We start from the raw sequence: 27,771 nt of genomic DNA on the forward strand, positions 1-27,771 counted from the left end.
GATTACGGAGTTAGCGACAATCGAACCGAAAGGAATGAATGAAATGTGCAGTTATAAGGTATTCCTATGAGGAGCTGAGGTTATATAAAAAATACCTGCCGTTATATATGTAAGTGTTATATTTGAATGCAACAAGCGCTGAAAGAGTTAAATTCTTGTAACATACCAGTGCATTTAACCCAGCTCAGACTCCACACCTGTGCGCATTTTGTAAGACTAAGGCAGGGTGCCACCGGCCGAAACGCGTCACCTCCGTGTATGTCCTGTGTGTTATTTGCATGATATAATAAAGCCCCATATCTGTGAGAAGTTGCGCTGGACCTCCTTCTTGTTCTTGATACCAGTGTATTTAACCCAGCTCAGACTCCACACCTGTGCGCATGATTAAAGGGGTAGTCCAGTGGTGAAAAACTTATCCCCTATCCTAAGGATAGGGGATAAGTTTGAGATCGCGGGGGGGGGGGGGGGGGGGGGGGTCTGACTGCTGGGGCCCCCTGCGATCTCTCTGTACGGGGCCCCGGCTCTCCGCCCAGATAGCGAGTGTCGACCCCCGCACGAAGCAGCGGCCGACACGCCCCCTCAATACATCTCAATGGCAGAGCCGGAGATTGCCGAAGGCAGCGCTTCGGCTCTGCCATAGAGTTGTATTGAGGGTGTGTGTCGGCCGCCGCCTCGTGCGGAGGTCGACACGCCCCCTTCCCGCGGGCTGTCGGGGCTCCGTACAGGAGATCGCAGGGGGCCCCAGCGGTCGGACCCCCCGCGATCTGCAACTTATCCCCTATCCTTAGGATAGGGGATAAGTTGCTCACCACTGAGTCACCACTGGACTACTCCTTTAAGGGGTTGTTCCCCGTAACGTAGCGTGGCAGGCTGGAGCTGAGGCATTTGTCATCTTGCCCACTTGGGATGTAAACCATTGTACCCCATGCATCTCTATAAGGAATTGTGATGATTCTGAAAATAACATATGAATAAAAAGAAAAACTTCAAGAAAACCCGAACGTGGTGGTCGTGAGTAATTCATCTAAATTTAGTTAAAGGGGTATTCCGGAGGAAAACTTTTTTTTTTCTAATTAACTGATGCCAGAAAGTTAAACAGATTTGTAAATGACTACTATAAAAAATCCTAATCCTTCCAGTACTTATCAGCTGCTGTATACTACTACAGAGGAAATTCTTTTCTTTTCTGTCACGACCACAGTGCTCTCTGCTGACACCTCTGTCGATGTCAGGAACTGTCCAGAGCCGGAGAAAATCCCTATAGCAAACATATGCTGCTCTAGACAGTTCCTAAAATGGACAGAGGTGTCAGCAGAGAGCACTGTGGTCATGACAGAAAAGAAATCCCAAAAGAAAAGAATTTCCTCTGTAATATACAGCCGCTAATAAGTACTGGAAGGATTAAGAATTTTTAATAGAAGTAATTTACAAATCTGTTTAACTTTCTGGTACCAGTTGATTTGAAAAAAAAAAAAAAAGGTTTCCACCGGAGTACCCCTTTAACCCCTTAAGGACCAAGGACGTACCGGTACGTCCTTGGTCCTGCTCTTCCGATATCTGAGTCTAGCTGAAGCTGGGTCTGTATTCTAAAGTGTGGTATTATTAAGTGTTACATTTGAGAAGTTTTATAAGCAGAAGTTCATGTGCTAAGTATACTGTGGATCATTGTTTTCCAAACAGGGTGTCTCCAGCGGTTGCATAGCCCTTGCATTTTTTTTTTTTTTTTTTTTTTTTTTTTTCCTCCTGTCTGTAGCACACCTGGGGGAGGGGTTAATTGATTAACTGCTCTCAGGTGTATAAAACTAACTGGGAAACTCTGTGAGCCCTGCTCTGACTGAGTCTAGCTGAAGCTGGGTCTGTATTCTAAAGTGTGGTATTATTAAGTGTTACATTTGAGAAGTTTTATAAGCAGAAGTTCATGTGCTAAGTATACTGTGGATCATTGTTTTCCAAACAGGGTGTCTCCAGCGGTTGCATAGCCCTTGCATTTTTTTTTTTTTTTCCCTCCTGTCTGTAGCACACCTGGGGGAGGGGTTAATTGATTAACTGCTCTCAGGTGTATAAAACTAACTGGGAAACTCTGTGAGCCCTGCTCTGACTGAGTCTAGCTGAAGCTGGGTCTGTATTCTAAAGTGTGGTATTATTAAGTGTTACATTTGAGAAGTTTTATAAGCAGAAGTTCATGTGCTAAGTATACTGTGGATCATTGTTTTCCAAACAGGGTGTCTCCAGCGGTTGCATAGCCCTTGCATTTTTTTTTTTTTTTTTTCCTCCTGTCTGTAGCACACCTGGGGGAGGGGTTAATTGATTAACTGCTCTCAGGTGTATAAAACTAACTGGGAAACTCTGTGAGCCCTGCTCTGACTGAGTCTAGCTGAAGCTGGGTCTGTATTCTAAAGTGTGGTATTATTAAGTGTTACATTTGAGAAGTTTTATAAGCAGAAGTTCATGTGCTAAGTATACTGTGGATCATTGTTTTCCAAACAGGGTGTCTCCAGCGGTTGCATAGCCCTTGCATTTTTTTTTTTTTTTTTCCTCCTGTCTGTAGCACACCTGGGGGAGGGGTTAATTGATTAACTGCTCTCAGGTGTATAAAACTAACTGGGAAACTCTGTGAGCCCTGCTCTGACTGAGTCTAGCTGAAGCTGGGTCTGTATTCTAAAGTGTGGTATTATTAAGTGTTACATTTGAGAAGTTTTATAAGCAGAAGTTCATGTGCTAAGTATACTGTGGATCATTGTTTTCCAAACAGGGTGTCTCCAGCGGTTGCATAGCCCTTGCATTTTTTTTTTTTTTTTTCCTCCTGTCTGTAGCACACCTGGGGGAGGGGTTAATTGATTAACTGCTCTCAGGTGTATAAAACTAACTGGGAAACTCTGTGAGCCCTGCTCTGACTGAGTCTAGCTGAAGCTGGGTCTGTATTCTAAAGTGTGGTATTATTAAGTGTTACATTTGAGAAGTTTTATAAGCAGAAGTTCATGTGCTAAGTATACTGTGGATCATTGTTTTCCAAACAGGGTGTCTCCAGCGGTTGCATAGCCCTTGCATTTTTTTTTTTTTTTTTCCTCCTGTCTGTAGCACACCTGGGGGAGGGGTTAATTGATTAACTGCTCTCAGGTGTATAAAACTAACTGGGAAACTCTGTGAGCCCTGCTCTGACTGAGTCTAGCTGAAGCTGGGTCTGTATTCTAAAGTGTGGTATTATTAAGTGTTACATTTGAGAAGTTTTATAAGCAGAAGTTTAGAAAGCAGGAGTTGTAAGCAGGACCCACTGTAACTGTAAGTATTACACTCCCTTGATAAAAGTAGTTTTTCTTAATAGTTAATAACAGCTGTTTGTCACCAAGGATATGGACAGCAGGATTGGAGGTTTTCTTCAGTGCACATTGTGCCACATGTATACATCTCTGGAGCAGCAGCTTCAGGGTGCATACCGCTGTGACAAATGTGAGCATGTTGCCCACCTGGAAGCTCGTATTAGAGATCTAGAGGAGCAAAATGCAACATTGAGGGCGATTGACAATCTTACAGAGCAAGCAGTTAGTGGGGCAGAAATGGAGGTTGGAGAAACTAGCCAGGAGGCCCAAGTAGGGAGCTGGGTTAATGTAGTTAGAGGGACTGGAAAGGGGGCAAGGAAAAGGAAGGTCACTTCTGCTTCTGATCTCCCAAGTAAAATTGCCAAGTTGGGCGATGATGCGAGGGCCTCAGTATCAGAGATGGCAACCCTAGTGGATACTGGTCTCCCTAACAGCCGGGGGAACAGCTCAACTAGTAGTGTGGGGGATGGTAACGCAGGTAGGCCAAGACAGTTAGTTGTGGTAGGGGACTCTATAATCAGGAAGACGGATAGAATAATTTGTCGCCAAGACCACCTCAACCGAATGGTTTGCTGTCTCCCTGGTGCCAGGGTTCGGCATGTGGTGGAAAGGGTGGACAAATTACTAGGGGGGGCTGGGGATGACCCAGCTGTCGTGGTCCATGTGGGAACCAACGACAGAATACATGGTAGGTGGAGGTCCTTGAAGAATAATTACAAGGAACTAGGTGCCAAGCTGAAGGGAAGGACCTCTAAGGTTGTGTTCTCTGGAATACTTCCTGTGCCATGCGCATCGCAGGAAAGACAGCGGGAGCTTAGGGAGTTAAATGCATGGCTTAAGTCGTGGTGTGAGGGGGAAGGGTTTGGGTTTTTAGAGCACTGGGCTGACTTTTCATTGGGGTACAAACTCTATTCTACGGATAATTTGCACCTGAATGGAAGGGGGTCTGCTGTGCTGGGGGAGAGAATCCTGGAAGGGGTGGCTGAGTATTTAAACTAGGTGAGTGGGGGGAGGATAATAAAGCAAAGAAAGCAGACAGTGGGATGGATAGGTTAGAGAGGGGTCAGGACATAATGGCGGGTGGAGAGGAGTCCTGTGGGGGGAGGTTAAGAACAGTGGATAAGGAGATTCATGCGTTACAAACCAGCTGTAAAAATAAATGTAGCCCGAAAAATTGTAATCCCAATAATTCAAAAAATTCCATTAGCCCCAATAACTCAATAACTACAATAAGCCCCATTAACTCAAAAAATACCATTAGCCCCAATAACTTAAATAACAACGTTAGACGCAATAACGCAAAAAATCCCATTAGCCCCAATAACTTAAATAATAACGTTAGACCCAATAACTCAAAAAATCCCATTAGCCCCAATAACTTAAATAGTACAATTAGCCCTTATAACTCAAAAAATGACATTAACCCCAATAACTCTGAAAATCCCATTAGTGAGACTATATGTGTAAAACTTAATGGAAATGTAAAGTGTATGTTCACAAATGCCAGAAGCCTAGCAAATAAAATGGGGGAGCTTGAGGCCTTGATACTGGAGGAACATATTGATATAGTTGGGGTCACTGAGACATGGCTGGACTCCTCGCATGACTGGGCTGTTAATCTGCAGGGGTTTACATTGTTTCGCAAGGATAGAATGAACAGAAAAGGTGGTGGAGTCTGTCTGTATGTAAGAAGTGGTATGAAAGTCAATGTGAACGATGCCATAGTGTGTGATGATTCTGAGGAGGTGGAATCACTGTGGGTAGAATTACAAAAGGAGGGAAATACTGAAAAAATAATATTTGGTGTAATTTACAGACCCCCTAATATCACTGAAGAGATAGAAGGTCGGCTGTATAAACAAATAGAGAGGGCCGCCCGGGCAGGTACAGTGGTAATAATGGGAGATTTTAACTATCCAGATATAGATTGGGGCCGGGGGTTGGCTAAAACTACAAAGGGGAGAAAATTCCTAAATTTATTGCAGGATAATTTTATGGGCCAGTTTGTGGAGGACCCAACAAGAAGTGATGCCTTGTTGGATCTGATCATTTCCAACAACGCAGAGCTGGTTGGTAATGTAACTGTGCGGGAAAACCTTGGTAATAGCGACCACAATATAGTTACTTTTGACTTAAAATGTAGAAAACAAAGACAGACGGGGAAAGCAAAAACATATAACTTTAAAAAGGCAAATTTCCCTGGGCTGAGGGCTGCACTACAGGACATAGACTGGGGGGAGGTGTTCTCAAATACTGATACAGAAGGTAAATGGGACATCTTTAAATCAACTCTAAATAACTATACAGCTAAATATATACCAAAGGGGAACAAATATAAACGATTAAAACTAAATCCTACATGGCTGACAAATGAGGTTAAAAGAGCAATAAACAACAAAAAAATAGCCTTCAAAAAATACAAATCTGATGGGTCAGCTATAACATTTAAACAGTACAAGGAGCTTAATAAAATCTGTAAAAATTTAATAAAAACAGCAAAAATTCAAAATGAGAGACAGGTGGCCGAAGAAAGCAAAACTAATCCTAAATATTTTTTTAGATATATAAATACAAAAAAACCAAGGACAGAGCATGTAGGACCCCTTAATAATGATAATGGGGAGGTTGTCACGGGCGATCAAGAGAAGGCGGAGCTACTGAATGGGTTCTTTAGTTCTGTATATACTATGGAAGAAGGAGCTGACATTGGTCAGGTCAGTGCTGGTAACACATCATATAATGTATTGAACTGGCTTAATGTAGAGATGGTACAAGGTAAGTTAAGTAAAGTAAATGTAAGCAAATCTCCAGGGCCGGATGGACTACACCCAAGAGTTCTTAGAGAGGTAAGTTCAGTAATATCTGTACCCTTGTTCATGATATTTAGAGATTCTCTGGTGTCTGGTATTGTGCCAAGGGACTGGCGCAAGGCTAATGTGGTACCAATCTTCAAGAAGGGCTCTAGGTCTTCGCCAGGCAATTATAGACCGGTAAGTCTAACGTGCATTGTGGGTAAATTGTTTGAAGGACTTATAAGGGATTACATACAGGAATACATAGGGGATAATAGTATTATAAGTGATAGCCAGCATGGGTTTACTAAGGATAGAAGTTGTCAAACCAATCTAATTTGCTTTTATGAAGAGGTGAGTAGAAGCCTTGACAGAGGAATGGCTGTGGATATAGTGTTTCTGGATTTTGCCAAAGCATTTGATACTGTCCCTCACAGACATCTGACAGGTAAGTTAAGGTCCTTGGGCTTGGAAACTTTAGTTTGTAACTGGATTGAACACTGGCTCATAGATCGTACCCAGAGAGTGGTGGTAAATGATTCGTACTCTGATTGGTCCCCGGTTATTAGTGGTGTACCCCAAGGTTCAGTACTGGGCCCGCTGCTGTTTAATTTATTTATCAATGATATAGAGGATGGTATTAACAGCTCTGTTTCTATCTTTGCAGATGACACCAAGCTTTGTAGCACAGTACAGTCTATAGAGGATGTGCATAAGTTACAAGATGACTTGGATAGACTAAGTGTCTGGGCATCCACTTGGCAAATGAGGTTCAATGTGGATAAATGTAAAGTTATGCATCTGGGTACTAATAACCTGCATGCATCGTATGTCTTAGGGGGGATTAAACTGGCAGAGTCACTGGTAGAGAAGGATCTGGGTGTACTTGTAGATCACAGACTACAAAAGAGCATGCAATGTCAGGCTGCTGCTTCCAAAGCCGGCAGGATATTGTCATGTATAAAAAGAGGCATGGACTCGAGGGGCAGGGACATAATACTCCCCCTTTATAAAGCATTGGTACGGCCTCACCTGGAATATGCTGTTCAGTTTTGGTCGCCTGTTCATAAAAGGGACACTGCGGAGTTGGAAAGGGTGCAGAGACGCGCGACTAAACTAATATGGGGCATGGAACATCTTAGCTATGAGGAGCGATTAAAGGAGTTACAATTGTTTAGTCTTGAGAAGAGACGTTTAAGGGGGGATATGATAAACGTATATAAGTATATAAATGGCCCATACAAAAAATATGGAGAAAAACTGTTCCAGGTTAAACCCCCCCAAAGGACGAGGGGGCACTCCCTCCGTCTGGAGAAGAAAAGGTTTAGTCTAAAGGGGCGGCACGCCTTCTTTACCGTGAGGACTGTGAATTTATGGAACGGTCTACCTCAGGAACTGGTCACAGCAGGAACAATTAACAGCTTTAAAGCAGGGTTAGATACATTCCTGGAACAAAATAACATTAATGCTTATGCAGAATTATAAAACTACATCCCTTTCCCTTATCCCCTTACATCCTTCCCTTCAATCCCCTGGTTGGACTTGATGGACGTATGTCTTTTTTCAACCATACTAACTATGTAACTATGATATAACGCGGGGTTACACAGTAACCCCGCGTCATATCATGGCGGGCCCGGCGTCATAGTGAAGCCGGGACCCGCCTCTAATAGCGCGCAGCGCCGATCGCGGCGCTGCGCGATATTAACCCTTTAGCCGCGCGCTCAAAGCTGAGCCGCGCGGCTAAAAGTGAAAGTGAAAGTTCCCGGCTAGCTCAGTCGAGCTGTTCGGGATAGCCGCGGCTAATCGCGGCATCCCGAACAGCTGACAGGACAGCGGGAGGGCCCCTTCCTGCCTCCTGGCTGTCCGATCGCCGAATGACTGCTCAGTGCCTGAGATCCAGGCATGAGCAGTCATCCGGCAGAATCGTTGATCACTGGTTTCTTATGAGAAACCAGTGATCAACATAGAAGATCAGTGTGTGCAGTGTTATAGGTCCCTATGGGACCTATAACACTGCAAAAAAAAGTGAAAAAAAAAAAGTGAATAAAGATCATTTAACTCCTCCCCTATTAAAAGTTTGAATCACCCCCCTTTTCCAATAAAAAAAAACAGTGTAAATAAAAATAAAAATAAACATATGTGGTATCACCGCGTGCGGAAATGTCCGAATTATAAAAATATATCATTAATTAAACCGCTCGGTCAATGGCGTGCGCGCAAAAAAATTACAAAGTCCAAAATAGTGCATTTTTGGTTACTTTTTATATCATTTAAAAATGAATAAAAAGTGATCAATAAGTCCTATCAATGCAAAAATGGTACCGTTAAAAACTTCAGATCACGGCGCAAAAAATGAGCCCTCATACCGCCCCATACACGGAAAAATAAAAAAGTTATAGGGGTCATAAGATGACAATTTTAAACGTATTAATTTTCCTGCATGTAGTTATAATTTTTTCCAGAAGTCCGACAAAATCAAACCTATATAAGTAGGGTATCATTTTAATCGTATGGACCTACAAAATAAATATCAGGTGTTATTTTTACCTAAAAATGTACTACGTAGAAACGGAAGCCCCCAAAAGTTACAAAACAGTGTTTTTTTTTCAATTTTGTCGCACAATGATTTTTTTTCCCGCTTCACCATAGATTTTTGGGCAAAATGACTGACGTCATTACAAAGTAGAATTGGTGGCGCAAAAAATAAGCCATCATATGGATTTTTAGGTGTAAATTTGAAAGAGTTATGATTTTTTAAAGGCAAGGAGCAAAAAACGAAAATGCAAAAACGGAAAAACCTCCAGTCCTTAAGGGGTTAATCTGGCCTCACCAGCCCACAGACAATCCCCCAATGAACAAGGCGCTCTGGCCTCCAGCTCATCAACACATCACCGTTAGACAAGCCAGGACTGACAATGACATTGGAGTTCTTTCAAACACCACACACGGACAGCACTTAGACCCTTGATAACAAACCTTAAATTTTTAACCTGCTCCTCTCTGCCTCACATTGCTGAGTTTTAGTGTAATGAAAAATGCTATCGTATATGTAAAGCTCTTCCTGGGACCATATTGCTGCTGGTTCCTTATCCTGTTAGCTGGGTGGTGCTCTAGTATCATGGCCTGCTACTCTAATCAATCCACAAAGTAATTGCAGTGGGTGTAGACCCACTGTGCCGCATAACAAGTTTGGCCATGGACCACTACTCATTGTCTAAGCAGCCCTCCTGTTTTCGCCCTTTAACTCTCTCTAAATGAGGATACAGTCTTCATTGCAGGGGGCTACCAGGTCACTACATCTAGAAGTGGTTCTAGTGTAGGCGGTGCATGTGTTTCTTCCACTTTAAAGGGGTACTCCCCTGGAAAACATTTTTTATTTTATTTTTTCCAAATCAACTGGTGCCAGAAAGTTAAACAGATTTGTAAATTACTTCCATTTAAAAATCTTAATCCTTCCAGGATTTATTAGCTGCTGTATGCTCCACATGAAGTTCTTTTCTGTCTGAATTTCCTTTCTGTCTGACCACAGTGCTCTCTGCTGACACCTCTGCCCATGTCAGAAACTGTCCTGAGCAGGATAGGTTTGCTATGAGGATTTGCTCCTACTCTGGACAGTTCCTGACATGGACAGAGGTGTTAGCAGAGAGCACTGTGGTCAGACATAAGGGAAATTCAAAAAGAAAAGAACTTCCTGTGGATCATACAGCAGCTGATAAGTACTGGAAGGGTTAAGATTTTTTAAATAGAAGTAATTTACAAATCTGTTTTACTTTATGGCACCAGTTGATTAAATTTTTTTTTCCAGGGGAGTATCCCTTTCAGCTAAGCAGGGTTAGCAAACCAAATATTTTAATGGTCCAATAACAAAAATAAAATCATGATAATTGTATGTGATATATGTCTACAGGCTAGAACACTAATATGAACACATAAGAAGCATTTGCCCTAATCTATATGAAGGAGATTTATCAAGCTCTGTAGTAGATTTTTTTTTGCGTAAAAAAGACGCACGTACTTGCGCACGTGCGACTTTTCTATACCTGCTGCGACTTTAGATTTTTGCTTATTCCAAAGCACATTTCTGAAATCTGCTCACGCAGTAATTTTTTTTATTTTAGTTACTTTGCAGTGGTCATGTATTTATCAAATGCGATAGTCGTTATTTATGAAGAAAAAAAGTTGCATCTCCATTTAAAAGTCGCATATGTATTCCAGGTCCAACCTGGCTTAGGCTGGGTTCACACTACAGTTTCTCCCATACGGGAGCGCATACGGCAGGGGGGAGCTAAAAGCTCGCGCTCCCGTATGTGACCGTATGCGCTCCCGTATGTCATTCATTTCAATGAGCCGACCGGAGTGAAACGTTCGGTCCGGTCGGCTCATTTTTGCGCCGTATGCGCTTTTACAACCGGACCTAAAACTGTGGTTAACCACGGTTTTAGGTCCGGTTGTAAAAGCGCATACGGCGCAAATATGAGCCGACCTGACCGAACGTTTCACTCCGGTCGGCTCATTGAAATGAATGACATACGGGAGTGCATACGGTGACATACGGGAGCGTGAGCTTTTAGCTCTCCCCTGCCGTATGCGCTCCCGTATGGGAGAAAACGTAGTGTGAACCCAGCCTTACAGAAAGTGCATACGTCTGCAGAAAAGGACATTAACACCCACTTTAACAACTGTTCTTGTTATGCATCATGAAACAAAGCTACTACATTAATGTTAATTATAGAAAAAAATAATTATATAACTTTTATTTTTGTGGCTTCACTATTGTTTATGTGCCTGTTGGTGCTGCGCTGTCTTACTTTCTGACGTAAACTCCGGCCTCAGCGCAGCGACACAAGACTCCGCCCACCAACATCACAAAATGCGGGCTCAAAATTAAATAAAAAAGCCTCCAGAGTACGGATATTCATGGTGCGGCATAGTATGTTTTTAATATTTTTTCATTTCTGAGGAGGGTGGATGGGTTGTTGTCGGATAGTTGGAATGAAGCTATTTAGTGCCAGGCAGGCCAGTCAGGGTGTCACCCGATGCGGTACGCCCCCCCTCCCCGTCACTCTCTAGCAACGCTACTGGTAATAAAGGGTAGATAAAGAACTTCAGCTATTAACATAAGGTAAACATTTTCTGCTTTAAAAAATGCTTTTGTAAGCGGGTTTACCGGGTTTTATGTGATTTATTTATCAAGGTCGTGCGACTATTTGATTAATAGGTCGCATGTAAGCAAAAGTAAGTTAAAAAAAAATTCATATAAAAGCCATACGTTTGAAAAAGAATGATAAATCTCCTTCTAAATGATCTTTACAATATCCTGTACTGGAAAAAGTTCCCTGTTTATGGACTTCCAGGAATTTATGGATGGTTGGCATCCCTGATGCTAGGCTTACCATAGGTACTAGGTGTGGAACGTGTCAAGTCTATAGTTTATTGTGCTAAGTTCATTGTACTGGTATATTACTCCTTACTTTCTCCTTATAATCTGTACAGCAGCCTGGAACCAAGGGGGCTATAAAAGTAAAATAATAATAATAATGCCCTCTAGTATCAATTTCAAGCATATGTGCAGTTTTACAATGAAAAAAAACTTATAGCTAAGCCATTATTGTTTGGATACACTTGTCTGCTGTTCTCTTCACTGCTGCAGCCTACCTACATTGTCTAAAGGTGACACTAAAGTCTACCTCTTGTCTCCTCCATGGCTTGGCCTGATGCTCTGTTCTGCTGAATGCTTTATGCTGCAGCTGTGCTTGTTCAGATTTCTGCTGCTTTAACCAAAGGATAGGGTCACATGTAGCGCATCCACAGCAGATATTCCGCAGCTGAAATTCTAAAGGATTTCACAAGCGGAAGATCCGTATGCAGGTCCCACCTCTGAGACCTTAACCGGTGTCAAGAAGGTGGGCCTGCTTGTGGCAGCCAGAGATGGCTGGGAAACCAAAAATTGTCAGACAGGCTGTTCTATGCACTTTGATTCCCATAGAAGTTAATGAGAGATGCATAAACAGCTTAAAACTGGGAGCTATACTGTTTCCATAACTTCCAAGAAGGATCTTTAAAAAACCAACCAGAAATATAGTCACAATTTTTAAATGCTCATATGATATAACAGATATAAAAAAAGCAACTTACTCTCTGCACTTAGGAGGCAGTCTGTGGAATCAGATCCATATTCATTCTCTATGGTACACTGATAGACTCCACAGTCCTTCACAGATACTTGTACAATAGCAAGTGCCACCTGTCCTTCATCTCCAGAGCTAGAGAAAAAGTAAAATTAAACAATAAATAAAATGACTTGACCTATGTTTCATACTGATTGCATTATCATCATAAAGGGGTATTTCAGCCTCTAAAAACTTAGAAGATAAGTGCCTGATGACTGGGTTCCGAACTCTGGGCCCCCACACGATCTTGAGACTCTCCCTGCTAAATGGAGTGATGAGTTGGCTCTCCATTTATTGTCTATGGGAGCACTGAAGATACCTGAGTACAGCGCATGGGTATCTCCAGCACTCATATAGACAATGAATGAAGTGCATGCTGACCCACCGCTCCATTCAGTCGAAGAGTCTGGTGTCTGTTCTCGTGATCTCCTGAACAGCACCAAGAAATTCCTCAGTCTGAACCTAGCCTCAATATTTATTCTCTCATTTTGTTACTATCTGGGTGTAGTTCACTAGCTCGTAAATTTTTGGGCTAAGGGCATTTTCAAAATAAGTTCACATCATAGGCCATCATCTAAGGAACCAGGAAGAGGCAATAATGTGCAGGGACCAAAAGGTGTTGAATCGCTAGCTGTAGGGGATTAGGTAGGTGAGAAAGCCTTTTTTTTTTTTTTTTTTAATGTGCCCCGAACTGTATGAAATTTTCTTTATGTCTGCACGCAAACCCTTCTGGGTGTACACAGGAAGCGGCACATGCGCAGTGGAATCCTGTACAGAGCAGGGAAGAGAGGGAGAGGCGGAGGGAAGGGATAAATATTCATAAGTCGGGCGGTGCTGCGGACGAGTGGTGCTGACGTGCCAGATGAAGGCATGTAACCCCACCCGTGCTAGTTAGAAGATAATTTGCATATCAAGAATAATGAAGATAACTGGCGAACGGCGGGACGGATCCGGGCATGGTACGCAGCATATTGATCAACGTCCCCAGCACTACCAGCCAGTACCTCTGGTTAGTGCGGGGGGAGTTTAGTAACAGTTTTCCTTTAACTAGTTGTTATCTTATTGCAGCTCTGTTACCTTTGTATATGTAGCTATGTAGTGTTTTTTACCTCTTGGTCAATATTGTATTTAATGAATAGGTTGAATATGTATCTTTATTTTCATCAATTTATACTTATATTTGTCTTTTTTGTCCTTTTTTCATACCTTTACCTTTTGTTTAGCATAACATTTTATGGTCAAAAAAGAAAAGCTGTAAAAAAATACAACTGGTCTCACAAAAAGCAAGCCCCCAGATGGCTTCATCAATGAAAAAATAAGAGTTATGGCGTTCAGAAGCCAAGGAGGTAGAAAGAGAAAATGCACATAGGGAAATTGGAGGGGTTGTTAATATGTTAATATGATTTAGAGATTGACTGATATTATTCAGGTAGTCACAAACCATCCAAGAAAAACAACCAAAGTACTGCAGGCTGTACTAGCTTAAGCTGTGACTAGTGGAGACTAAGGAGAAGTATACTTTTATACATCCAGATGATCCCTGCTGTGTGTAATACATACTCCATGGAGCATGTCATGAGTCTTAAAATTCTCCCAACATTGGCCCTCATTTACTATTGCAAACCTGACATGTCTTGTCGGATTGTGCGCCAGATTCTGCGACAGAATTTGCACCAGAATTGAAAACCCCCGACTAACTCTCCATTTTGCTTAGAAAACATTTTCACAAAAACCCAACATATTTACTAAGGTTTCCACAGAAAATATGGTGGATTTCAGCTGAGGAAAACCAGACAGATCAGAACATGTGTAAAAAAAAAGTAGGGAAAGTGGAAAATGTAGGGAAACCTTAGTAAATACAGTGGAAAATGAATTGTAGGGAATTAAAACCCACAAAGAAACCTACACAACACTCTTAGTAAAAAAGGGCCATTATTCTTATTATATTGTGTATGCTTTTGTGTTGCTTTATGCATACATGTACAACACAGTGCCATGAAAGAAGAAAATACTAGGATAATGATCATTACCTTCTTTTTACTTTTGCCACCTGAATTTCATCTTTGTACCAGGTTATGCCTGAGTCACTTAAAATGTTAAAGAACTGACACCAGAGTTTTAAATTTCCAGAGGCATCAGAAAATTGTTCTGCCCGGATCTTCCGAATCACCTGTGGAGCTTAAAGAAGAGAGCAGAAAAGTTTTTAGGCTTTTGGGGATTTGTTTTAACAACATAAATATAAGTGCAGTTAATAGTTGTGACAGGTATCAGAACAGGTCATATCTAGGACCTATGCGCTGTCATGATCCATGTGGAGCCATTGCTCCATGAATCCAGGTGTTCTTCCTTTTTTCTAATTGCTCCCTAGTTATCGTGCAGTTATTTTTTGTGCCCAAAATGCTGATGAGTGCCTAGATAGCCAAGGGGGCAAACACCAATGCTGAGCAAATATTAAGAACTGAGCAAAGGTGACTGTCCCTTTGAATATTTAAGCCCTAAGTATCATATTAGTGATAATAGGTGGATAATACAGGACGGTCTAGAAAAATAAAAAGCAGTCTGAGTGTGGATCTGCAGCTCCACATGGGCCATCAGGGAACAAGTTTTTCATAGAGGCCTCAAGTCCTCCTTAGTAATATATTCACTGGATACAGTCAAATTGTGTTTTGGCATGTTAGGAAATGCAGCTAGTTTCTTCAAAAATGCAATAAAACTGTGGATTAATGCTGCAAGTTTGCAGTGATTGTGGTAAAAAATGCAATTTGACTGCACTCAGCATCTGCTGCCTCCACCTCTCCCCCCCGAACTAATATACATTGGTTACAAAAAATGTGCATATTTTTGGGTGACAAAATCCTGTCTTGTCCCTTCAGCTATTGACTGTGTGTGTCTATGCAGAGACAAAATATAGGAAGTGTGGGTGGACAAGCAGGGCTCTGTGCACTGAGGACTAGAGAGGAGTGAATTTTTGAAAAATTGGATTCGGTCGATTAAAATCGCTATTAAAAACTGCAATTTCTGGCCTACAGAGAGCCTCATTAGGGGTGTAGAACACTTTGCCTTACCATAACATTCAAAGGGAGTGTGCTGTGTTAGTGAAATAATACTGTTATTCAGTATGATATGCAGATTAGAGGCATTGCTATTAGAATCACTGTCGCAGAGTGGCACAATGACAGAGCCTGGAGGTGGCATCAGTATGAGGAAACCATATAGTGGCTGAATGACACAGCATGGAGGTGGCGACAGCATGAGGAGACCATATAGTGCCTGAATGACACAGCGTGGAGGTGGCAACAGCATGAGGAGACCATATAGTGGCTGAATGACCCAGCCTGGAGGTGGCAAAAGCCTGACGAGACCATAGAGCCTCACAATTGAAACTATTAAGGATATTTTTCAACATTTAAATTGAAGATTTCTAATAGATGAACCTAAAAAGTTTTATTTAATGTGCCAGCAGCATGAGGAGACCATAATCTGGCAGAATAAGACAGCCTTGAGGTAGCATCAGCATGAGGAGAACATATGGTGGCAGTATGAGACAGCCTGGAGCTGGCATCAGCATGAGAACATATGGTGGCAGAATGAGACAGCCTGGAGGTGGCATCAGCATGAGGAGAACATATGGTGGCAGAATGAGACATCCTGGAGGTGGCATCAGCAGCATCAGGAGTCCTGAAAGTGACCCGGTGACAGAGTGGGGCGGTGGGTGGCAATACCAGTACCCAATGACGAAGGTGGGTGAAAAAAGGAGAACTTGGCATCAGATGTGTGGCATCAGGAGGGTGGCAGGATCAGAATAGTAGCAGAGGCAGGTAGGCAGAAGTGTGCACAAGTAAGTATTGAGGATATGCATTACGTAAAAATGTAACTTTTAATAATATTCTTAGGATAAAATATATGTACCCAAAATTTTTATTTTTATTTAACAAAAGGAAAGGTGTGCAAAGAATACCATGTGCCACCTACAACACCAAGTATTGATGCAATGCAAAGACCTCTGAAAGGTGGAAGGGAACAACGTAAGGTCCATTGTAACCGGTGTTGGTAAAAACTTACCCTGTAAGGCCCTAATTTCACACTATTAATTCCCTTCTTGGCAAGTGTTACTCTCCTTAAAAAGGGGCGGCCCCACACAGGAACCTCTCCCTATTTCCACCTACAAACACTGACATTTCCCAGGGTTTTTAGGTGGAAATAGGGAGAGGTTCCTGTGTAACATAGTAACACTTTCATGAAACAAAAAGAACAATAGCATGAACTCACCGCAAGAATGGTGTCTATACGTCCGGAGGTCCGGGGCATCGGGAGAACATCAGGCTCTGAGCGCTTCGGTTTCAGCCTGATGTTCTCTTGGTACCCCAGACCTCTGGACATATAGACACCATTCTTGCGGTGAGTGCATGCTATTGTTCTTTGTGTTTCATTACCTTGTTACTGCAGCTTCTTTGCATGCACCCCGCAGGTGTCAAGTATTTCACGGGATTCCCAGCCACCTCCGCTTATGTATCCTTCCGGCTTTAGTATCAATTAACGTGGTGCCCTCCTCTTCACTTCTTTGCTCCATTGTGTATAGTAACACTTTCCTTGAAAAGGTAGAAGGGAACAAAGTATTGTCCATTGTAGCAGGTGGGGGTAAAAACTTCCCCTGTAATCCCCTACTCTCGCTCTATTAATTCCCTTCTTGGCGAGTGTTACTCGCCCTAAAAGGGGTGGCTCCACACAGGATACTCTCTCTATTTCCACCTAAAAACCCTGGGAAATGGTAGTGGTTTGTAGGTGAAAATAGGGAGAGGTTCCTGTGTGGGACTGCCCTTTTTAGGGCGAGTAAAACTTGCCAAGAAGGGAATTAATAATGCGAGAGTAGGGCCTTACAGGGGAAGTTTATACCCCCACCGGTTACAATGGACCATACGTTGTTCCCTTCCACCTTTTAGAGGTCTTTGCATCACACCAAGACTTGGTGGCACATGGTGTTTTTTGCACACCTTTCCTTTTCTTAGATATATTAAAAAATTGGGGTCCATATATTTTATCCTAAGAAAAGTTAAGTTTTAGCTAATGCATATCCTCAATATTTATTTGTGGTCTGATGGGGAGGAATTTCTGTAACTTGGGAGCAGCATCTTAAATATGTTTTGCACTATCCATATTTGTGAAGTGTTGGTGTGGCACCATGGTCAATCTACTCTGGTGCATCAGGCATTGGTGGGTGGAAATCCTGGCTGATCCATGCCTGATTCATTGTCACAAAGGTCAGTCTGTCCATTTTTCGTGGACAGACGAGTTCTTTTTGGGGTTGCTATGGCCCCCACCGCACTAAACATCCGCTCTGATGGCACACTACTGGCCGGGCAGGAAAGCTTTTCCAGGGCAAACTCTGCTAGTTGCGGCCACAAATCAAGTTTGGCTACCCAGAAGTCCAGCGGATCTTCAAGGAGTATTGGCATGGTCATGTCAAGGTATACCACTACCTGCTGGTTTAGGTCCTGCTCCAGGTCTACCTGCTGCTGATGGGTTGCTTCACTATGCTTATGAAAAAAGCTACTCCTCAGCGACTGTTGACTCAGGCTGCTGCTGATGGAGCTGCTCCTGCCACCCCACCCCTCCCCAGCAGCCATGGCAGTGAAAGGTGAGCACAGAAAGCCCCCCAGAGTCAGACCTGCGAGAGGATGGACGATGGCACAGATAGGCATCGGCCAACGTACTACGTATGATGTCACTGTAGTAGGTAAGTTTGTCCTCCCTCCCAGTGGGTGTAAAAAAAAGCAACCATTTTAGGCCAATAATGTGGAGAGCCAGAAGTCATCCCGCTGCCGAATGGTGACAATTCAGCGGTCACTACGCAAGCAAGTGCCATTTGTGCAAGTGACTCGGAGGAACTCCCTGCCTCCATCTCCACTGCATACTGCCACGGTTTGTCTGGATCATCTGTCTCGTCTTCCTCATTACCCTCTAGCTCCTCGGCCTGATCCTTCTCTCCTGTCAGATGACTATAAAAACCACTACACTGTCCCCCTCCTCTTCCAGTTCAGTCCCCACAGGGTTCATGGGACTGTGAGATGTAGGCGCCACATCTCCAGTACCCTGATCAGCCATAGTTTCCAGCACGTGTTGTAGTAAATGAAGCAGTGGAATGACGTTGTTCATCCCGCAATCCTGGCGACTGACTAATAATGTGGCTTCCTCAAAGGTCCTGCGCAAACGGCAGGTGTCACCTATGAGCTGCCACTGGTTCACATTGAAGTTACATAGGGGAGTCCCCCCGATCCACTTGGATCATCAAGAAATCGGTGATGGCTTTTCTCTGTTCATCTAGTCGGTCCAACATTTAGAGGGTGGAATTCCAAGGTGTGGAAACGTCGCAAATCAGACTATGTTGGGGGATACCATTCTGACGCTGCAGCTCAAGGAGGGTGTGCTTTGCGGTGTACAAGTGGCTGAAGTGCATGCAAAGTTTCCTTCCCATTGTTAGGATGTCTTTCAGATGGGGGAACACTTCAGAAATTGCTTGACAACCAGATTGAACACGTGTGCCATGCAGGGCACATGGCTCAGGCTTCCTTGTCGCAGCGCAGACAAGATGTTGTTCCCATTGTCGGTCACCATGGGTCCCATTTCCAGTTTTCGTGGAGTAAGCCATGATTTGATTTCTTGATAAATAACTTTTAGCAGTTCCTCCCCTGTGTGACTCTGTTTGCCAACAGCGTGACACTGCCATGCCCTGCACACATGGTATGCTGGAGTGGCACTGAGACCTGTCTGTGTAGTGGAGGCTGAGGACACAGTGGAGGATGAGGAGGCGGAGGCACACACTGTTACAGGACCAATGGCCTGAGAGCATGGAGGCGGAAGCGGTGTGATCTGACCTGTTGTGGCTGTGCAGGAACCACATTTACCCAGTGGGCCATAAAGGACAAGTATTGTCCCTGACCGTAGTTACAGCTCCACACGTCGGTGCTGCCGTGCACTTTGGTATACACGGACAGGCTCAAGGACTGGCCCACCTTCTGTTCCAGAAATGACGGCTTGGGACTATCTCCCTCCACTCGGCACAAGCCATCAGTTCTCTATAAGGTACAGAGTTCACCACTTGAAAAGGGAGGGACTTAAGCAACAGCAACTTGGTCAGGAGGACATTCAGCTTCTGCGCCATTGGATGAGTGGGCGCATACTGTTGTCTCTTGGACATGGCTTTGCCGATGAATTGGTGGCGGAATGACTGACTCGAAGTAGGAGGAGCTGGAGTATCTGGAGCGACAGATGATGGGTATGACAGACAGCTCTCTTTGGCTGAGGTAGTGGAGCCTTGGCTGGCTGAAACAGGGAGCGGTGTGTCACTGGGTGATGCAGCAGTCTGGACCACCGCATCAGAGCTGCGGTTCTCCCTGGCCACTTTATGGTGATGCTGCATATGTTGACGCAGGGCCACGGTACCAACATTGGGATTCTGGCCACGCTTAACCTTCTGCCGACACATCTTGCATGTGGCCAGGTTATCATCCTCCGGATGCTTGATGAAAGACTGCCACACCGCCGAGTAGCTGATTTTCCCAACAGTCCGTACTGATTGACTGCTACTGCCACCGACTCCAGGAACCCCTGTTCCCTTGCCTCCCGGGAAGGTAGGCTGCTGCAAAGCAGGTGGTCTACCACGGGCATGGTTGGCTCCAGACTTCCCACTTGTGCCCCCATGCTGACTGCCAACCATGTTCCCACCTTGCTGGCTCAGCTGCTGCCTCATGAGCAACTTGCAACCCTCTTCTCCTGATGATGATGAAGCACCTTCTGCACCCGGCTCCCAAGTCAGTCAGCTTCATCATCATTGAGTTGTGTCTGCACCATGCCAACTGAGGGTTGTGTCTGAGGAACCTTCCGACTGTTCACTGGGAGTGTCAGATGTCACTTGTGATAAAGTAGATAACAAGGTTAACCAATCGATGACAGCAGATGGGTTGCTGGTCGAGACACGACCGCTAGCTCACACCAGAAGCTCAGGCCTCTCGCTGCGACTCCTGATGCCACTCACCCCTAGTCTGCTGCGACCTGTGCCTGATGAATTTATGCCTCTGACACTCCTCTGTGCACGTCCTGGCACTTTTCTGCCAGACATAATAAGTGCTTATATGAGGGGAGTACAATACGCTCCACTACGCCACCTATGTATGCACAGGTAACACTTAATAGTGGACAATACACTCCGCTATGCAACGTGTATTAGGCAATAATAGCAGGTGATTATGGCTTTTAGTGCTCTGTTCACCCTAACTGGCTGGCTATTGTTAGCTTTTCAGTTGTTGTACACACCAGTGCTGCAGCACATACACCCAAAATTGCACTTTCTCTCTCAATCTCTCTCCCTTCCCTATCAGTGCTTCTAGGCTGGATTTGGGCTTGAGGTGAATCGCTGCTGTAAAAATGCTTTTCTGTGCAACACACACTGCTCTCTGTCCCTCTCTCTCTGCAATAAAATGCTGATGTGACTGGCCGCATGATGGCTGCTGATTATGTAGGGCTGTGACATCATAGGGGTTGCTGGCTGCTGATAGGCTGCTTGCTGCATGTGATTCAGGATCATTCCGCCTACCCGTTTTCCCACCTTCCCAGATTTCCTTGCCCATGTCTTAGATGCCCTGGATCCTGGACCGCACTAAATGAAGTTTAATTAAGTGATTTGTGCGATTGAATCGCTGCAATTTTTCCTGAAATTTGGAATGAATTCGGATTTGTTAGATTCGATTTGCTCATCCCTATTGAGGACAAGCAGAGCTCTGTGCAGGGAGGACAAGCAGGGCTCTGTACACTGAGGACAAGCAGAGCTCTGTACAGGGAGGACAAGCAGGGCTCTGTGCGCTGAGGACAAGCAGGGCTCTGTGCACTCAGGACAAGCAGGGCTCTGTGCACTCAGGACAAGCAGGGCTCTGTGCACTGAGGACAAGCAGGGCTCTGTGCACTGAGGACAAGCAGGGCTCTGTGCACTGAGGACAAGCAGGGCTCTGTGCACTGAGGACAAGCAGGGATCTGTGCACTGAGGACAAGCAGGGCTCTGTACACTGAGAAAAAGCAGGGCTCTGTACACTGAGGACAAGCAAGGCTCTTTTCACTGAGGACAAGCAGGGCTCTGTGAACTGAGGACAAGCAGGGCTCTGTGCATTGAGGCACTATGACATGCCCCCTGCTTACTCAGCAAGATGATTGACAAGCCAGGAGCCTGCACAGAGCCCTGGTTGTCCTGCCATCACTTCCTGTATTTGGACTCTTCATAGAGACACACAGGCAATAGCTGCAGGGACAGCATATTTCACCCAAAATCTAAAAGTTTTTTAACCAATGTATATTACAAATTTACTTATAATGGTATGAGCTACATTATATAAAAACGTTTTTGCAAACGTCAGGAGATCTTAGTCTACGCAATATATCCCCATGGCATGGTTGAGCTTATATGAAATGATAAGGCTTAGTAATGTTGGCAGGGTAAGTGGCTCCAGTGTGGCGCATAGTCATACGATTCTCTCCTCTATATATATATATATATATATATATATATATATATATATATATATCTACAGTTTATAATAGGAATCTTGGTAATTATGTAATAGTCAACGGATTTAATTCAGAAAGCTCTCAGGCATTCCCTGTCTAAAGAAAGAATGTCTCTATTGCCCATAGCAACCAATCAAAGCTCGAAAAATAAAAGCTGTAAAGGGTGTTCTCAGGTTGGTGATGTGTCATGTTTGGTGGACCTGCCCAATTGTCCATAGTTTCTAGGGTTTAGTTATCTCTCTCATTTGTGTTATCTCTCTCCTCTGGGTTTCTCCTGTCCGTTGACCCCTACCTTGTTAACCTTTGTCTGTTGGGTTATAAGCACTCTCAGATGCCCAATCGGTTGTTTCGCTTTTTCAAATATGTCTTGTTGGCTGGTCGTATTTATGAAGATGCTCAGTGGAAACAACCTTACCTGTCTCTTGACAAGGTCATTGTTTGGGTGAACCAAATTGTCCTCTGTGAGGGATGGTGGGGTGGACAGGTTTTGAGTGGTGTGGGAGTCCTGGATGTCCTCCTCTCATTGCCCAAACCTTCCCTACAATATGTCCTTATATTAGTGTGATCTTTCTAAGGTCAAGATGTGCCTTTAGCTCTACCTCCTATGTGTTTTTATGTTTGTAAAGTTTTTGTTCATGGTTTGATCCAATTTTGTATACATTTCTTTGTACTATGCTATGCTGCTGGCTTTCACACCAGCGTTCTTACCGGTTCGCTGTTTATCATCTTTTTCAATATACATGATTTGACGCTATAAAATGAAAGCTGTGCTATGATTGGTCACTATGGGCAACAAAGACAGTTTTATTTTCAGACAGCTTTGTAAATCTGCCTCATTGAGAATTTAGTTCTAAAAAATTCTGATCATAGTCATTTACAATTCAATATTAAGTAGCGTGACAAAAAAAAAAGCATGTGGCAGTAAATTACCTGAAAGATATGTGTATTTACGTCATATGGCTCTAACTTCTCTTATCATATCAGGTGACAACTTCCCTTATTACTTCTCATTACACTTCCAAAGCTAACACATAATGTATATATGGTTGTTCACAAGCTACATAACAACCAATAGGCTACATTGACATTTTATCTGCCTTACATGCCATTCCTGACATGATTCCTACTGAAGTCATGTAAGCTCCACTGGTTTTAATCCATAATTTGATGTTTCATACATCGTTTATTCCTTGTAATGACACTATCCAGATATATGCATTATCAGCAATAAGATGGCTTATATGGGGCAGAGCTATCTCCCTGAAGTGCTGCTTTTGAGTTATGTATAACAAACCCATCATGTACAAAATTTCAGTAGTCACATCCTGTAAATATAAAATCCTATCTTTCAGAGCTACTGCACTTACATCGGATTGCTCTGGGGGTTTTCTCCCTTTTATTCGTGCGCATATATCACATTAGAAAACTACAGTTTGTATATAGGTTCTGTGATATTTAGCGTCCTTTGTTGTTGCCACTTATTTCTGCTATGCTTTCATTAAAAAGCTGAGCACACAGAAGGTCTCAGACTTTGACTGCACTTGTACACTGCGGGCTTGGCTTTCAGAAAAAAGCAAGCAGAGATGAAGGGACATAGCACGCAGATGAATACTTCTATCTTTTTGTTCTAGTTGTCGGACCCCACCGATCACATTTCAAAGTTTAGGTACAAATAAACTCACCTTTGTAAGGATCATTGACCTTTTTTGTTTCTGTAGGGAGTGTTTCATCTTTAGATGTATGGCCTACATCTTTTGGCTCCTGAGAACTAGAATCTGTCATTCCGATGTCTTCTTCATATATCTTGGGAACTTCAAGCATTGCCATTTTCCTGATTGTCCCAGGGGAACGTCTTTCAACAGGAGGAGACTGGGTAACCGAGAGAGTATTGTTTCTTCTAGATAATCCAGGAGACACATTGGGGCTCTCTTTTCTAGATGGAGGTGTAAGGGAACCTGTATTTCCAGGTTCTTCATTGTTCAGTTTAGTCTTGTTGAGAAAGATTTTACGGCGTGCACCCAAAGCCAGTTCCTCTGGTGTTGCCGAAGGAATCAGAGATAAATTTTCAGTAGACCTCCATTTTCGACTGTTATCTCTTGGAGGAACAGAAAGCATACTTCCAAGGGTTTTTTCACCTGGTAGATCATTACCAACAACTATAGATGGCACAGTTAATGCAACAGTAGGATCTGTACCTAAAGCAATTTTAGCTGCTATTCTTCTTGATGTGGCTGGACTAAAACTGAGATCTTCCTTACTTAAAACAGTCTTCTCTGTTACAACTTTTGAACTCCGCCTAGGGGTTACTGGACTTTGCGGTGCGCTCTCAACGTGATGTATAAGGTCTTCTTTTTTTGATATTTCAATTACTCTTCTAGGAATGGTTGGACTTGTTTGCAAGGAATCCACATTCTGTACAATGTTTTCCTCCGAGGCTGGAGTGAGCTTACCTGATGAGGAACTGGAATGCATGCTCTCTATACTTTGTGGTGAGTCACTTTCTTTGCCATATTCATGTATTTTTCTGGTGCTTGGTGGACTTAAGCTCAATTGAGGTGAATGCATTTCTTCAGAGGAGTCTGACTGAGCATCACCCATATGTGTTTGACTTTCTTCATCTGTCTTATCTACATCTGGAGTTTTTATGTGTAATAACATTAGCAATGAATTCTTAAGAGTTGTAACCAAACTGTGATCTTGCTTTTCTTTCTGTTTAGACATATTATGTTCATCTTTGTGGTGATCTTGATGGGAAGTAGTGCTTAGCCCACTGCTACGTACATTTGTCTCAGTTTTTGTCTCCTTCTGGTATGCGCTTGTAGTTCCTGGTTCCAGTAATTCTTGACTACATATGCTTTCTTTTTGTGGTATAATTTGGATTTCTTCTGCTTCATTCTCCTCCCCAGACTGGGGTGAAGCCAGTGAAGAATGTAAAGAAGCAGGGTCTACAGAACTACCAGTGCTACTTGCTACACCAGACTCTAGAGCTTTTTTCACATCACGAAGAAGTGTTGCTACAGATTGATCACTTTGTTCACTTGGTGGCAGCTGTGAACTATCCTTAGAAATATCAATATTTAGGCTCTCCTTAGGAATTTCTGAAATACTTACTTCTGTTTGAGTGTCTTGTAACACTGTACTTGATAAAATTACATCTTTTTTCATTTCATCATGGTTTAGTTCCTCTGATGTCATTTCTGTTTCATTGGAGGAGCACATGGGTATACCCTCTTCAATCGGTTCATCCAATCTTTCTACAGTTTCCTTAGCTACCTCTTCTTTCACATCCTCCAACATTTCTACATTACTGGTGTGTACAATATGTTCCTTTAAACTGTCTTCAGAAATGTCCTCGTCCGTAAATAAAACCTTTTCACTTACTATATCTGTAGTCTCTCTTGAAACCTCTATTGGTTCAGATACTTTTTTCATAGCATCCATTTTTTGGATGTCATCTGTGTTTCCATGTTTCGCATCTGAGCTTTCTTCTAAGCTACATTCAATAATGGAGTCTGAAGACATATCGTCATTTGATTGAGACTGTTCATTTTGTTTAGTCTTATTCGAATCTTGTGTAACTTCTAATACTGTAGACATGTCCGTCTCCATATGCACCTGCACTGGTAAACTTGGACATTTTATCAAAGTAATCTCGTTGTCTGTATTTTCTTGTATTTGTACATTCTTTTCATTATTGGGGTCAGTCGTTGAGTTTTCATTGTTTTGTGCTCCATCTGAGAGTTTGCTTATCTAAAAAGAAATGCAAGTATACATGAATTATAAAAAATACTAAAATATATATATATTATGCTGACAAGAAAATAAATGATGACTAAAACATACAGTAAAACAGAAAACCACCCAAAATTGCAATGAAAAACGGTCTTCTTCGGGTAGTTTTTTCAAAAAAGAGAGCCATTAAAAAATGGCATATAATATTTTTGCTCTGGGGCCCCGGTGCTTTTCTGCTATGCCCCTGTCTCTGTCTAGACTAAAACCAGAAAAGTTCTATCAATCAAGGCTGATGCAAGTTGAAGCATCGTTGGACTGTGGTTCAGATACCATGAAACATGAAACTGATGATAGGTTCCCTTTAAGAATAGACATAAAGGGGGGCATTTACTAAGGGGTTTAGTCATTTTTTTCTTACTATTTTTGGCGCAAAATTGTCGCAATTGCGCCTACCCTATAAATTATGCGACTTTCCCTAGCAAGAGCTAGAAAGTCAAAAAAAAATTTCCCGCTTAATTTACGCAAGTTTTCAGTTTTTACTTGCAGTGGTCAGGAATTTATTAACTGAGACAGTCGCAGTTGCGCAATAAACTGTCGCAACGGCCATAAAAATTGACTAAATTTACTCCAGCTCCAACATGGAGCAGGAAAAGCTCCTGCCGCCCGGGCTCCGACATACTTTCTCCCCGCTACCCTCACTGCGCTACCGGGACACTACAGTGATTTATATCCCACCCCTCTCACCTGCCAGCGCCACACAACTCCCATCTGTCTGCTGTTGCAAGACTACAAGTCCCAGCATGGCCTTACAGTGAGGACACGCTGGGAGTTGTAGTCTTGTAGCAGCGGGAGCTGAGCGGCGCGGGCGGGAGACAAGGGGGGGGGGGGGGTAGCGGGGAGGCCGTATGAGGAGCCCGGGCGGGAGACAAGGGGGGTAGCGGGGAGACCGTATGAGGAGCCCGGGCGGCTGTACTGTAATGTCAGCCCGGGCTCCTGCCCTGAGAGCCATAGGCTTTGACTGTCAGGGCATGCTGGGTGTTGTAGTTTTGCAACAGCTGGAGGGCCACAGTTTGCAGACCACTGGTGTGTGGTCTGTAAACTGTAGTCCTCCAGCTGTTGCAAAACTAAACAGCTGAAGGGGACCGGCGAAGAAGTTCACTTACCCTTCCGAGGCTCCAGCGACGATCGCTGACGGAGATCGTCGCGCGGCACTGTCGCGCGGCAGTGTCGCGCGGCAGTGTCGTGCAGCGCTGGATCCTACGGAAGCCGGTAAGTTGCGCAAGCTTCCCAACCAGGGTGCCTCCAAATGTTGCAAGACTACAACTCCCAGCATGCCTGGACACCCTTTGGCTGTCCGGGCATGCTGGGAGTTGTAGTTTTGCAACAGCTGGAGGCACCCTTGCTGGGAAACACTGGCCTAAAACAGTGTTTCCCAACCAGGGTGCCTCCAGATGTTGCAAGACTACAACTCCCAGCATGCCTGGACAGCCATTGGCTGTCCGGGCATGCTGGGAGTTGTAGTTTTGCAACAGCTGGAGGCACCCTTGTTGGGAAACACTGGCCTAAAACAGTGTTTCCCAACCAGGGTGCCTCCAGATGTTGCAAGACTACAACTCCCAGCATGCCTGGACAGCCATTGGCTGTCCGGGCATGCTGGGAGTTGTAGTTTTGCAACAGCTGGAGGCACCCTTGTTGGGAAACACTGGCCTAAAACAGTGTTTCCCAACCAGGGTGCCTCCAGATGTTGCAAGACTACAACTCCCAGCATGCCTGGACAGCCATTGGCTGTCCAGGCATGCTGGGAGTTGTAGTTTTGCAACAGCTGGAGGGCCACAGTTTGCAGACCACTGGTTTGTGGTCTGTAAACTGTAGTCCTCCAGCTGTTGCAAAACTAAACAGCTGAAGGGGACCGGCGAAGAAGTTCACTTACCCTTCCGAGGCTCCAGCGACGATCGCTGTCGGAGATCGTCGCGCGGCACTGTCGCGCGGCAGTGTCGTGCAGCGCTGGATCCTACGGAAGCCAGTAAGTTGCGCAGGCTTCCCAACCAGGGTGCCTCCAGTTGTTGCAAGACTACAACTCCCAGCATGCCTGGACAGCCTTTGACTGTCCAGGCATGCTGGGGCTTGTAGTTTTGCAACATCTGGAGGCACCCTGGTTGGGAAACACTGTTTTAGGCCAGTGTTTCCCAGCCAGGTTGCCTCCAG

General features: G+C 43.9%; 1 protein-coding gene across 8 annotated transcripts in view; it reads right to left on the reverse strand.

Moving 5' to 3' along the window:
* Positions 1 to 27,771, reverse strand: part of ALPK3 (alpha kinase 3) — a 132,182-nt gene that overhangs the window by 16,012 nt on the left and 88,399 nt on the right. For all 8 annotated transcript variants that reach the window (XM_056572907.1, XM_056572908.1, XM_056572909.1 and 5 more), the window contains 3 exons: positions 23,517 to 25,584; positions 14,313 to 14,460; positions 12,248 to 12,375 (listed from right to left, as the gene is read on the reverse strand). In XM_056572907.1, coding sequence (XP_056428882.1) covers positions 12,248 to 12,375; positions 14,313 to 14,460; positions 23,517 to 25,584 — 2,344 coding nt within the window. The remainder of the gene's footprint in view (positions 1 to 12,247; positions 12,376 to 14,312; positions 14,461 to 23,516; positions 25,585 to 27,771) is intronic.

The sequence above is a fragment of the Hyla sarda genome, chromosome 4 (genome assembly GCF_029499605.1).
Source record: "Hyla sarda isolate aHylSar1 chromosome 4, aHylSar1.hap1, whole genome shotgun sequence".
Lineage (NCBI taxonomy): Eukaryota > Metazoa > Chordata > Amphibia > Anura > Hylidae > Hyla > Hyla sarda.